General features: G+C 38.5%; 1 protein-coding gene across 1 annotated transcript; it reads left to right on the forward strand.

The window, feature by feature from the left end:
• The first annotated feature begins 325 nt into the window (after window positions 1–325).
• Window positions 326–11,475, forward strand: LMOD3 (leiomodin 3). Its single transcript, XM_081072260.1, has 4 exons — window positions 326–482; window positions 930–1,254; window positions 3,481–4,872; window positions 11,047–11,475. Exons 2-4 carry the CDS (start codon window positions 961–963, stop codon window positions 11,071–11,073), a joined length of 1,713 nt encoding a protein of 570 aa, XP_080928386.1. The 5' UTR covers window positions 326–482; window positions 930–960; the 3' UTR covers window positions 11,074–11,475.
• Window positions 11,476–13,020: the final 1,545 nt, after the last annotated feature.

Here is a 13,020-nt window from a genome sequence, read left to right on the forward strand (position 1 = left end):
AAATTCTAAAAGTGGAATGGCTAGGTCAAAGGAAATGTACATTTGTCATTTTGATAAACATTAACATTTGAAAAATATTGCCATACTCTGAAGTTATGGAAAAATCTCACGCTTTCTTCTGGTACTTTAATGTTTGAGGGTTTTTTTACATTTCAGCTTAGATCCATTTAAATTTATCCTGGCTTAATGGATACTTAATACGAAAAACAAATTATTTAAAATGTTCAACTCCCTACTCATAGTGGAAATTCAAGTGCTTGTTGTCCGCATCTGTTAGATCACAGGAACTAGATGCAAATAAGGACATCTTGCAAAGGTTCAGCTTACACCGCAGTTGAGTAACACAGCCAGACCTCAGCTGTGCTGTGTGCAGGTTTCTTTGCTTCCAGAGTCACATTGTAGTGAAGAGTCAAGTTCCTTCAAATGAATTTTTCACTTCAGTAGAATCCAAGCCGCTGGTTGGATTTTCCTTCTGAAATACTGTAAGTTACTTTAATCGTTTACATAAAAAGAAATACTCTCCCCTGTGTACTGGGATATGTGTGTAAGCTCTGTGTGAGTTTCTGTGTGACAGTGTCAGAGCATATGGGAAGGGAACTCATTTATTCTTGCAGTGATTCTGTAGACCTGATACTGGCAAACGTAAGCAGCTGTACTGAAATGTCAGATGGATTTGCACAGCTGACTCAAGTTGCCGAAAAGAGAGCAGCATAGTAGTTCCATAAATTGACCCTATCCAGCCAAGCCCTGCTTAATATAGACATGGCATCAGCTTAGCTGCAGTCACTCTTCACTGATCAGAAAGCACCACTGAGGTTCTTAGGGGGAAAAAAAATCTCTCATAGTGGTATTGATTGGAATGCTTGTTACCTGGGAAAACTTCTTGAGTATTTTTTTTTAATCATCTTTGATTATTTCTCCTTTTCTAGTAAGATAGGAAAAAAATATAGAAAAATAATCATGTCAGAGTACAGCAGGAATTCAGATCAAGAAGAACGCTTTGATGAAGAGCTTGATGAAGATAAAATCTTGGCCAACTTGTCACCGGAAGAGCTGGAAGAACTACAATCAGAAATGGAAGTCATGGCTCCTGACCCCAGGCTTCCAGTGGGAATGATTCAAAAAGATCAAACCGACAAACCACCCACAGGAAACTTCAACCATAAATCTCTTGTCGATTATATGTATTGGCAAAAGGCATCCAGACGCATGCTGGAAGATGAACGTGTTCCTGTCACCTTTGTGCCATCTGAGGTAACCAGGGATTTGTGTACAATGGAGAAATGGCTGCCTGGGATGGCAGGTGTCCATGTTGTAACTGTCACTTCTCAAAATTTCATGTCTTGAGTTGTTTTGTTGCCACTTAAAGATTAAATCATAATATTTAATCCTACTCCAGATTGGAACTTCCTGAAATACTTACATGGTATAGCTGTGAGGGGAAAGTTGGTAATTTCTTGTAAATACCTCCTTTTTAAAAATTGCTATAGGTTGCTGTGTAGAAAAGCCTGTATTCTATAGACATAATATTTAATGAACTAAATCATAAGGCAGACACAGTTGTCTTTAACTATTTTGGCTCACAGAACCCTTCACGAAGCTGATGAAAGCTCTGTACCCTTTTCTTCCGACACATATATACATACTCAATATTTCATATACAATTTCAAGGGTGTCACAGTCCCCCTAAAGTCCATCCACTTATGCTACAATTAAACCAAGTCAAATAACCAAAAATATCCAATACTCGTACAGTGCATTGGATATCAGCGATGAGTTTAGAAATTAATAGCTATTAAGTTGTTTTAAAGATAGTTCTTTCTTAAATGTTTTCATATGAAAAGTAGAATTGTGGTTAAATCTATAAACTTATTGTACATTAGCATAATCTTTTCTGATGTTCCGCTTAAAAATTACTTAGCAAAAAAAAGACAGAGATTCCCCCCCAGGTAAAGTCTCTTAGTTATGCCTGGTGATATAGATATATCTTGTCACATTATTATCACACCAGCTGTAATTAGAACAGTTATAAATTGGTCTCATGGTCAGGAGAGTTTAAACATGTACTAAATTCAAAAAAGTAAATTGATGGCTTAATCAGGTTAGAGTTTAAGGTACAATTTGCAGACATTTTACAATTGGAGTAAAAGCCAGTTCTATATGAACAATTTCAGAAAAAGAAAATCGATTGAGTGCTTTTCAGTTTTCCTTCTCTTGGTATCATTGAAACAACAGCTTGATGGCTGTCTCCCCCTGCTGGAAAAGATGAGAAATGCAGTGGTGAAGGTTTAGCTGGTTAAGGTGTTGACAACTGTCACTTCCAACCTACAATATGTTATGTTCAATAAAATCAAGTTCTTATTTGGATAAACCCATGTCTCAAACTACTACACCAGATTTCAAAATGACACCTTTCAGATATATATATTGTATAAGAACGTGTACTAATTGATGGGCAGCAACCAATAAACACTGCTGATTTAAAAACTACCATTTTCATTCTTAGACTAAACAGTTGTTTCTAAATCTCTTCATAATCCAGCTGGCTCTACCTCTTAGATACCTTCCTTCAAAAGAAACTGGAACGAGTGAACCTGTCCTGCAGTAGACACGGCAGTTTTCACAGAGCTGAGGAGACAAAAATCAAAGTCAAGTGTTTTGGTATATTCCAAAATATTAAGCTGCTCTCATTTTCCCCACAATATATTATGTTTTTAGGGAAACTCTATGCATACATTATACTAGATTAGCCAGCATCTGGGGAATGTGAATTTTGGTTATGGCTATAAGAAAACTATTGTGTAATCCAGGGCTACTGAATACAAAGATGCCTATTCAGTAATATTCAAAACAAAGACTTCAATGTATAGGTAGATAACTCCATAACATTTTCAAAACAAATCATTGTTAATTGCTTCTGAACTTGTACAGCATTTTTAAAAACAATACAGAGTCTGAACACAAAATTAACTAGGTTTCATTTTAATGTATGAGAGGAGGTAAACACAGCCCAAAAATGTGTGTTTATATATGTGTCTATTTAAAAAAATTATCTTTATTTTGGTTGTATTTGCTTACAAAACTAATATGTGTTTTAAACTTTTTTTTAAAAAAAAAACCTCAAGCATTCTAGAATTGTATACTGTAACAAGTGAATGTTACACTTGCTTCCCCAAATGCTTCCCCCTCCTCAGTTATCTTAATGATAATATAAAACTTATCTTCCTAAGAGATAGCTACTAATTTGGTAAACAATACAACACTATTTTTTCTGTACACTTATAAACTTTTGTATATTGTATATGTGTTTGTGTATATGTGTTTATACATATACACTTACACAAATGAAATACTATACATATAGTTTATTTACTTACTTTTTTCTTAATAATGAATCTTTTGATTATCTCCAGTAGATATTGCTCTGCTTCATATTTCTTCACTGGTATGTATTCTAACCATCAGAAACCTCTCTTTTAGGAAAACGCTCAAGAAGAATATGAAGAAATAGATAAAGACAATAAAAAGGTGTCCCACTATTTAAAAGAAAAGCTCAATAATGAAATTGCTGCAAATAAAAGAGAATCAAAGGGCAACAACAATGTCCAAGAAACAGATAACGAGGATAATAATGAAGATGAAGAAGATGAAGGTGACGAAGATGAAGACGAAGAAGATGAAGATGATGAAGAAGAAGATGACAGTGAAGGGAGTGATGAAAAAACAAAAAGAGAAGAAAAAGGCAAAGTAAAGGAGCAAATCAGAAATGGTGAGAACAACTGCCCTCAGGTAACTAATAAAGCATTTGAAGAACAGAAAGACAGACAAGAGGCCCAAGAAAAAAGTGAGAAAAAAATATCAAAATTAGATCCTAAGAAGTTAGCTCTAGATACCAGCTTTTTGAAAGTGAGTGCAAGGCCTTCAGGAAACCAAACAGACCTGGATGGGAGCTTGAGGCGAGTTAGACAAAATGATCCTGGCATGAAGGAACTCAACCTGAACAACATTGAAAACATCCCCAAAGAAATGTTACTGGACTTTGTCAATGCAATGAAGAAAAACAAACACATCAAAACCTTCAGTTTAGCAAATGTGGGTGCAGATGAAAACGTAGCATTTGCCTTGGCTATCATGTTGCGTGAAAATAGGAGTATTACCACACTCAACATCGAGTCCAATTTCATCACAGGTAAAGGAATTGTAGCCATCATGAGGTGTCTCCAATTTAACGAGACACTCACTGAACTTCGGTTTCACAATCAAAGGCACATGTTGGGCCACCAGGCCGAAATGGAAATAGCCAGACTTTTGAAGGCGAACAGCACTCTCCTGAAGATGGGCTACCATTTTGAGCTTCCGGGTCCCAGAATGGTGGTAACCAATCTGCTCACCAGGAATCAAGATAAACAAAGGCAGAAAAGGCAAGATGAACAGAAACAGCAGCAATTCAAAGAGCAGCAAAGGTTAATAGCCATGTTGGAGAATGGGTTGGGGCTGCCACCTGGAATGTGGGAGCTGTTGGGAGGGCCAATGCCAGATCCCAGAATGCAGGAGTTCCTCCAACCTCCTCATCCTCCCAGCCCCCAGCCAGTCCCCTTCAGTCGGCGACATGACGTGATGAAAAAGCCATCGCAGCCTCCTCAGCATAGAACTAACCCTGACTCCTTCCGGACGGTGAAGCTGAAGAGGACCCAGCATAAATCTCGGATGCCAGAAGAAGCCAAAGAAGCACCCGAGAAAACCAACCTCAAAGATGTGATTAAAACACTGAAACCAGTGCCGAAAAATAGGCCACCCCCGTTGGTGGAAATCACTCCCCGAGATCAGCTTTTAAACGACATTCGTCACAGCAACGTTGCCTTTCTTAAACCTGTAAGTAGAAGGAGGGAGAAATGGTGAACAAGCACTACAATGACTGTATCCTAACTCTATTCCCTGCTCATTTTAACACCAACAGATTCTCACTAAGTGTGACTAACTGGAGGAAGCCCATCAGCGTTACCAGTAGACCTAAGTTACTGGTTATCCCCAAGGACATACATCTATGTAGGTGCAACATCTGTAACAATAATACTAACATCTAACAGTTACTAAGCACTTACTGTAAGCCAGATTCAGGAATTAATTCATATAATCATCCTAACAAACCCATAAGGTAGGTATTATTATTCTCGCCATTTCATTGAAAGGAAAGAGCCTTAGAGAAGTTAAATAATATATCTAGGAGATACAGGTCGGAAGCTCTAGAGTTGACATTGAAATTCAGTTCTGAGTCCAGGGTGAGGGACTCGAAGCTGACAGTCAGAGACCCTGCGGAAGCTGCTGTAGGAATAAGTAAGAAGGAAGCCTAATTTGGCCAGTCATTTGTAGATAAACTGAGCTCTCCAAACGCTTAAAAACAGCTGGTTCGTTTTTAGTAGATAAAGAGAGACAACCTGCAATTGCATTTAGGCAGGTAGACAAATGGTAAACTTCAGGTTAGTGTCTCTACAAATCAATGAAGTTTCAAATTATTTTACTATTTCCGTTTTAAAATTTACTGCAATTAACTATTACTGCCCTCATATATGAAAATGTCCTACTTCTTGCACATTAAGTTACAGAAATAAATTTAATTTGTAATTACTATGATAGTATTTATAGAGGATGAAAGGTGTGTGTCCAAAGGACACAGGTGGTTGATAATTAACTATTATTTTAAAATCTAGTGTGTAATTTAGTCGACATTACATTGACAAAATAGTTAATATATTATTTTGTCATAGTTACAATTTTTTCAAGATGTTTTACAAATTTCCATGTAAGTTTTTTCTTTTTCTGCTTCAAGAGCTATGTATTACAAAATAAGATATTTGTGACTTATTCACACACACACACACACACACACACACACACACACACGGTGAGATAAAAAATATGGTGAATGTTTAAATTTAAAAAAATTATTACAGTAAAAGATACATTGCCATTAATCCCCCTCCCACTTCAAATTTATCCCATTGTTCTTGCCACTTTCTGAAGCAGTTCTGGAAGTCCTCTTTCGTGAGTGTCTTTAGTTGCGCTGTTGTGGCTGCCTCAATGTCTGGAATCAATTCAAAACATTTACCTTTCATGGTCATTTTGACTATGGGGAAGAGCCAGAAGCTGCACGGCGCTAGAACCGGTGAATAAAGTGATGAAGACACACCATAACATTTTTATTTGACAGAAATTACCATACTGGAAGTGATGTGTGACACAGGGAGTTGTCATGATGGAGGATGAAACCATTTGCCCATTTCTCAGGCTGTATTCTACACACGTCGTTTCTTAAATACTGTAATAAGCCCTTATAATATTCAGAGTTCTCCATAGTGTTCCTGGGTACAATCTCAGCTTGAACAATTTCATCAAGGTCAAAAAGTACAATTAATCAAGGATCCCTTGCCTTTCCGTTGGATGAAACTGGGCAGCAGAGTTCACCGTATTGTTTGATCACACCTCGTATATGTAGGTCCTTTATTCCATCTCCTAGTAATACAGAATGGACAACATTCCATTCTTCTACCTCAAGGATGACATTGTCTGTGACTTAGGGGGACTCTGACTCTTGCTGGGGCAGGAGCCATGGTGAGCATACTAGAAGCCACATGAGGTCAGGAGAGAATTCTTTGCCTGCCCTCGGGCACACCATCAAGACTTCCTGCACCTGCTCTTCTCTGGGCAGTGAGACCTCCGTAGGGGTGGATGAGGGTGTTGTTTTGAGAGAAACTAGCTCTCTCACTTCTGTAACCAGCCATCATCGGTAAAGCATATCCAAGCTGCCTCCCTAGCTATACAGTCAGAAAATAACATTAGTCTGAAAATAATGAAGAGAACTTTTTAAAAATCCACATTAAAGGGAGCATGTGGATTCAGAGTAAACGAGACGAAGGTGAAATGGTCATCTGACCCAACTCCCTGCCCTGTGGGAATGCTCTGCTGAGCAAATCTGCTTTTCCTAGTCTGTTCGCTCCATCCATTCAATTACTCATTGCAATGAGTACAATATTGCAATGCAACAATATTGATGTAGTACTCCACGTGTCAGGTACCATCAGAGGGCTCGGGGAGACCGCAGTGAATAGAACAGGTACAGTCTCAACGTCATGGAGTTTACTTGGAGTGTAGGTTTTATAATCTTCATAGTCAAGACATTCTGCCTTTTACTCGACTGAGAACACTTTAATTTTGAGTCCAGATCCTAAAGCAAAAGACATTAAAATAAATTCATGATGGTAATTGCAAAATGCACCGTCCTACTAAATACTGCATTACATTTGCAATCAATTCTAAAATGTTATCCATGTTGTATTTTTTAATGTCCACTAAGAAAGAAAAACATGCTTCAAAGTTCCCTCTGAACTAACCTTGAATGATGTTCTTGCATATGAGCCTCTGCTTTGCAATGTCTCTTTTATCTGTCCCCAGGGATTGGCAATTTCTCCTGCTTGCAGTTCCTTGGCTTGGCCTGCAATAGGCACCTGCATGTATCTCAGATACAAAGTGTCACACAACTTTATCCGCGTGGTCCTGTTAAAATGCTCTGTGAGAAAATGAAAATGCAGGTTGCATGGATGAAAACTCACTCCGCTAATGTCATGTGGCTCCCACTGCTCGGCTGTCCTGACTTGCTGCATACACAATACATTTCTGCTTTACTGCTGTATCACGGTGTAATCTTTTAAAAGACTTTGACATTTTTTTCTTAAGGATTTTTATTGGGGAAGGGGAACAGGACTTTATTGGGGAACAGTGTGTACTTCCATACCTTTTTCCAAGTAAAGTTGTTGTCCTTTCAGTCTTAGTTGTGGAGGGCGCAGCTCAGCTCCAGGTCCAGTTGCCGTTGCTAGTTGCAGGGGGCGCAGCCCACCATCCCTTGTGGGATTCGAGGAGTTGACCCCGCAACCTTGTGGTTGAGAGCCCACTGGCCCATGTGGGAATCGAACAGGCAGCCTTCGGAGTTAGGAGCATGGAGCTCCAACCGCCTGAGCCACAGGACCAGCCTGACATCTTTTTTTTATTCTAAAATTATCTTAGACTTACAGAAGTTCAGAAATGGTACTTATAGAAAAGAATTCTTACATACCCATCCTGTTTTGCCTCATTTGCAGTACCATTCTTTAAAAAATATTTGAAATGGCCACGCATCTGCACATGTGTGGTACCAATGGGGCCTGTAGCTCAAGGGAGACACAAACGCTAAGACAGGCAGCGATGTGTCTGCTTGCACATGCAGCCAACTCCTGTAAAAGATGCTTTTAAGATCTCAGCTATAAGCTATAAGATGCTTTCTCTTAAGCTATAAGATGCTTTCGGATCTCAGGGCTACGAAACATCACCAAATGTGCATCTTAGACTCAGTGAAATGCTGTAAATGCCCTCAATGATGATATCACAAAATCCTAGCAAAAAGGAATATTTCGGACCAGTCAAATGAGTCACAACAGTGCTCATTTGGAGAGGTGAAACTAAAGGTTTTTGGGGTTCCCCATCTTGCTTTGGAGGACAGAGATGCCCTCTGAATTCCTGTATTTTCAAATATGCAGTTAAAATTAAAATACAATTTGAAATCGTGACTTTTTAAAAGTGATGTTTCCAACTATACTATTAAATGCCAAAATGTATATAGAAACTATTCATTCTTAGAAAATTTTTAAAAAAATAAAAGATTAGCTATTTTTCTCTCATGGATTTAGAAATATTATTTTTGTATTTTCTAGAGTGTATCTCATTGAACAGTCAGTTTATATTTTTAAATTGTATTTTTTCATTTTTAATGTTTATTCTCTCCCTACCACATGCTTCTGGCCCAAGATCCCTGAAATGAAGTTGCCACCAAAGAATAAAGGAAAATCTGTATATTTGCTTGGCTCAAATGCTATCTCCTGCAAGAAGCTGCCTATTTAATTCAATTTAAAAGAGATGTATGCTGTAGGCCAGATATTGAAAACTGGTGGACTATAGGCCAGATCTGAAAGCCTGCTTTTTTTTTTTTTTTTGGCATGCGTATTATTATATAAAATTTTAAAACATTTAAAAAATCCCATTAAAAATCCATATATCTGGTACCGCTCAAAACATGAGATCTGACCACAGTGCTTGCATTTGAATGGCACAAATCAGCTGGAACTGCACTGGCTTCTTCCTTGAGATAGGTCCTGTACTCTCGTTTTTCTCACTCCCCACCGTACCCTACTGCTTACCACCTGGCCTGCTTCACTCATTTCCATTACTTATTTGGCTCCTGTAGAATTTTTTAGTTTGTGTTGCTCTTGTTTTCTGTTGTGTTTTAAAAGTCTCTGTCTTATCTAACAAACTGAACTAATTGGGTAATGACTATGAGCTAATAGCTTCAAATCAATATGATAATAGCCCAAAACAAAGACATTAGGCTTGTACAGGCTTAATCCTCAAGGCAAATGTACGATTTCCTTCCATCTTTAAAAATTCTGTGGTCTGTCCGCTGCCTACCATCCCCAATGAGCATTAATACTTTTCACTGAGATAAAAATCCCATCTACAGCAACTGTTTAATTCTGAGGACAGCTGCATGTGTGTGACACGCAAGCTTCTGGGCCAGTCAAACAAGGTAACTATTCTAACATTCACTCAGTTTCACTTTGGGCTCGTCTATGTTTATCAATCGTGCTTCCAGCCAGTTACCTAAAGACACTGCTAAATTTCTCCTTTGGAAAGACTTCAGTATCATAATATCACGAACAGCCTTATTAGCCAAAAGACTCCATGATGCATGAGCAGTTGTTCTGATTACAAAATGTAAGACTATTGAGCCTTCGTCTCATTTATAAGATCTTTTTTCTCTTTAACTGGGTTCTGTAGATCCTGTCCTTCTGCAATTTTCTCTTCTTTCCCATGAGTGAGTCTGACCAAGGTGCAGTCACGCTGCCCCCTTCTGAAAGCCTGGCAGGGAGAGGGCGAAGGAGAGGGTCAGACACACAAAAAGGTACCTTGGTTTCAAGGTTATGCAGGCAGCAGCAACAGATCAAGGGGCGTCTCTGGTAGGCAGGATGTTGGGAGACCTTTCTAGCCAACGGTGGTGGGCAGAAAACTGGCTGCAAGAGGGGCCTTAGCAGATGGCCAAAACGGTCCATCACATTAGCAGGTGGGCACGGGCAACAGGAGAAACATTCCTAGTCATTGTTATATAAACCCTAGTGTCCTCTGGAAGAGGGTGTGTATGTAATGGATGAGTCACCCTCCTAAGATAACACCACTTGAAATCCTTTGAGAACTTGCCTTAGGTTGTTCCTGTGAAACAAAGCTACAAGGTCATGTATAGTCAAACTTATGCTACCCTTTTGTCCCTGAGGGCTCTCTAAACAACATTTTGTTTTTAAATTTTAGTGAGCATCAAAGTAGGAATGTGCTTCAAAGAGGAAAGACCAGTTGTCAAAAGAACATGCATTTTATGTTCCTGTGGTGGTATTTTGGGTGGTTAAGGCATGAGTACTGAAAGCAGTACTGAGACCTACGCATAGGTCCAAATCGCGCTCTGCCACTTCATAGCTGTGTGACCTTAAGCAAACTACTTATCCTGTCTGAGCCTGTATCCTCTTTACAAGGCTGTTGTAGGATGAAATGAGAAAATACTTTACAAATAAGTGTTAACGTGAATTACTAACTTGCATTATATTACTGAATCCTGGACGTAGCTTGTGAGTTAAATGTCACTATTGTCACTTTGCGCCTGACAAACCAATGCCCAACACCACCCAACTAGTAGGTGCTCGTCCCAGTAGTTGAACCCAGGCAACTGCAGCACCTGCCTTCTTGTTTCTATATGTTTCACCACGTGCTCAAAGCCATTGGCTCAGGCCCTAGATCAGCAAATGCCGAATGGCAGCTGTGCTTGTTGTTGTTTTATCATGATTTAGGGGGCTGTCTGGCCAGAACTTCTAATTCACTCTGCATCCTCTGAGACATGTAAATGTTGTCGTTTTGCTATAAAGTTCTTGAATTTTCAGAATTAATATTTCCCCTTTTCTTCAAATACTTAAATCACAGGTGCAACTGCCAAAAGAACTGGAGTAAGAGATGACAGAATAATCTAGAAGAACAAGGAATTGAAATAATGACTCTTGGATTACAGCTTGGAGACTACATCAGCCCCATACTTCTGGATCCGGGTGGTGGAACTGGGAACAATGCTAGTTAATATCTGATAGGAGTATTTTGTAAAAGGCGGAATGCTTGGCCCGTGACAAAACCTAGGTTGAAAAGGAAGGAGGAAGGGGATAAAATATTAATATTCAGTGTCAACATTTTCTACTTCCAGTCAGTTTGAGTGACTTAGGTGAAATTTAGAGTCATGTTTCTAGCACAGAAGTTAAAAAAAATTTTTTTTTATAAACTTTTGCTTTATTATTGCTTTCTTCTGCTAAATAACAATAATTGCTATGGAAGCGTTAACAATTCTACTTCCATTTTTCTCTCTTTCCATCTCCTGTGCTGTAATTCACCATACAGTATCTTAAAAGAAACAAATATTGTTTCTCTCTATGGAAATGTGAAGGGTAAACTGACCTCCAAGCCCTTTTGATGCGTTGAAATGGAAGAATATATACATATATATACATATATATACACATATATACATATATATACACATATATACATATATATATATATAAATAAGAGTTACTGAGCAGCTTTTGGTTTTAGCTAACTATTTTGTTTGTTTTTAAGCTTAGTCTGTGAATCTAATTTGACCTCTTGCTCTCTTCAAAATTCTTCTAAATGAAACTTGCTGCGGGATTAAACTAGAATTGCTTATCCTGGCATTCAAGGCCCCCATGTACTAAGTCTTATGTGCCACACACCCCTTATGCTCCTCTTGATGACACATCCTCAGGCACTCCTCGAGCCTTTGCTCTTGCCAACTCTCCAGGGAATGCCTGAGAGCCTTCCCTCCCGCTCTCCATTAATGAAAGTCCTGCCCCATCTTCAAAGCCCAGGGCAGGTTTCAATGCTCCACAAAAACCTTCCAGACTACTTCAAGCCCAGTGTTCTTTCCTCCTTCCAAGTTCCTAGAGCCCTTAAACAATACGTTTTTTTTTTTAGAAGGACAAGCAATGGTAAAGAAATACGGTGTTTCTATTTTTTAAAGAAAATTCAGTGTGTACAAAAGCATCCAAAGTTACAGTTATTTATCAACTAATTTTAGAAGAGCCAACAGCTGATAGCTTCGTTTTCTCCTCTTACTATTTCTGTAAAACATCCTTGCATATAAAGCAGGATAGTTAAGAAAGGACTGCAATAAATAAAAATTTTGAAGTTTCTAGCATATTCTAAATCTAAAGACTAAACTCTGATAGGACAAAGCACTCTCACTATGTTTATAAGCTTAATGCATGTTAGTGGTTGAAATTCTGGAAAGCCTTTATGCATTTTTCTCATATAGCCACAGTATTAATAAAGTCAGGAATTTCAAAGAGCTAATGGTCCTGAAAGAAGACTTTAATCTTAGATGTACAAAAAGAAAAGATGATCTAAATTCAAAGCTTATTGTCTCAAAACACAGGTTTTATCAAGAGTCAGGCGAAGTCGTTCACATTATGCTTTTTCTATCCACCCATTTCCACCAAAAACATATCCTAATTGAAGATTCTGTTTTTAAAGTGTAATGATTTTCCCCCAAGTGTTTGCTTCTTGTTCCATTGAGAGGTGTTCTTGAGACCTGATTGGAGGTCATTGAGCTCTCACCCTGCCTGTTTAGACAGACGCTATGAAGTGGGTGTGGGGGCCAAAGGGCTATTACTGCCTCTTGGAGATACCTGTCTCATATAGATCCAGCCTTAATATTTTTCTGACATCCTAGTGATAGCAGACCCCACGCAAAGTGGATTATCTGCGTTAATACTGTGACGAAACAAAATAATGAAAATCAAAGTTTTCCCAAAGATAATGAAATATCACATACTATCTGCATTTTACCAATGGTATGAGTGCATCCTTAGAAAAATGAATGAAACAAATACC

Source organism: Rhinolophus hipposideros (assembly GCF_964194185.1).
Source record: "Rhinolophus hipposideros genome assembly, chromosome: 14".
Classification (NCBI taxonomy): domain Eukaryota; kingdom Metazoa; phylum Chordata; class Mammalia; order Chiroptera; family Rhinolophidae; genus Rhinolophus; species Rhinolophus hipposideros.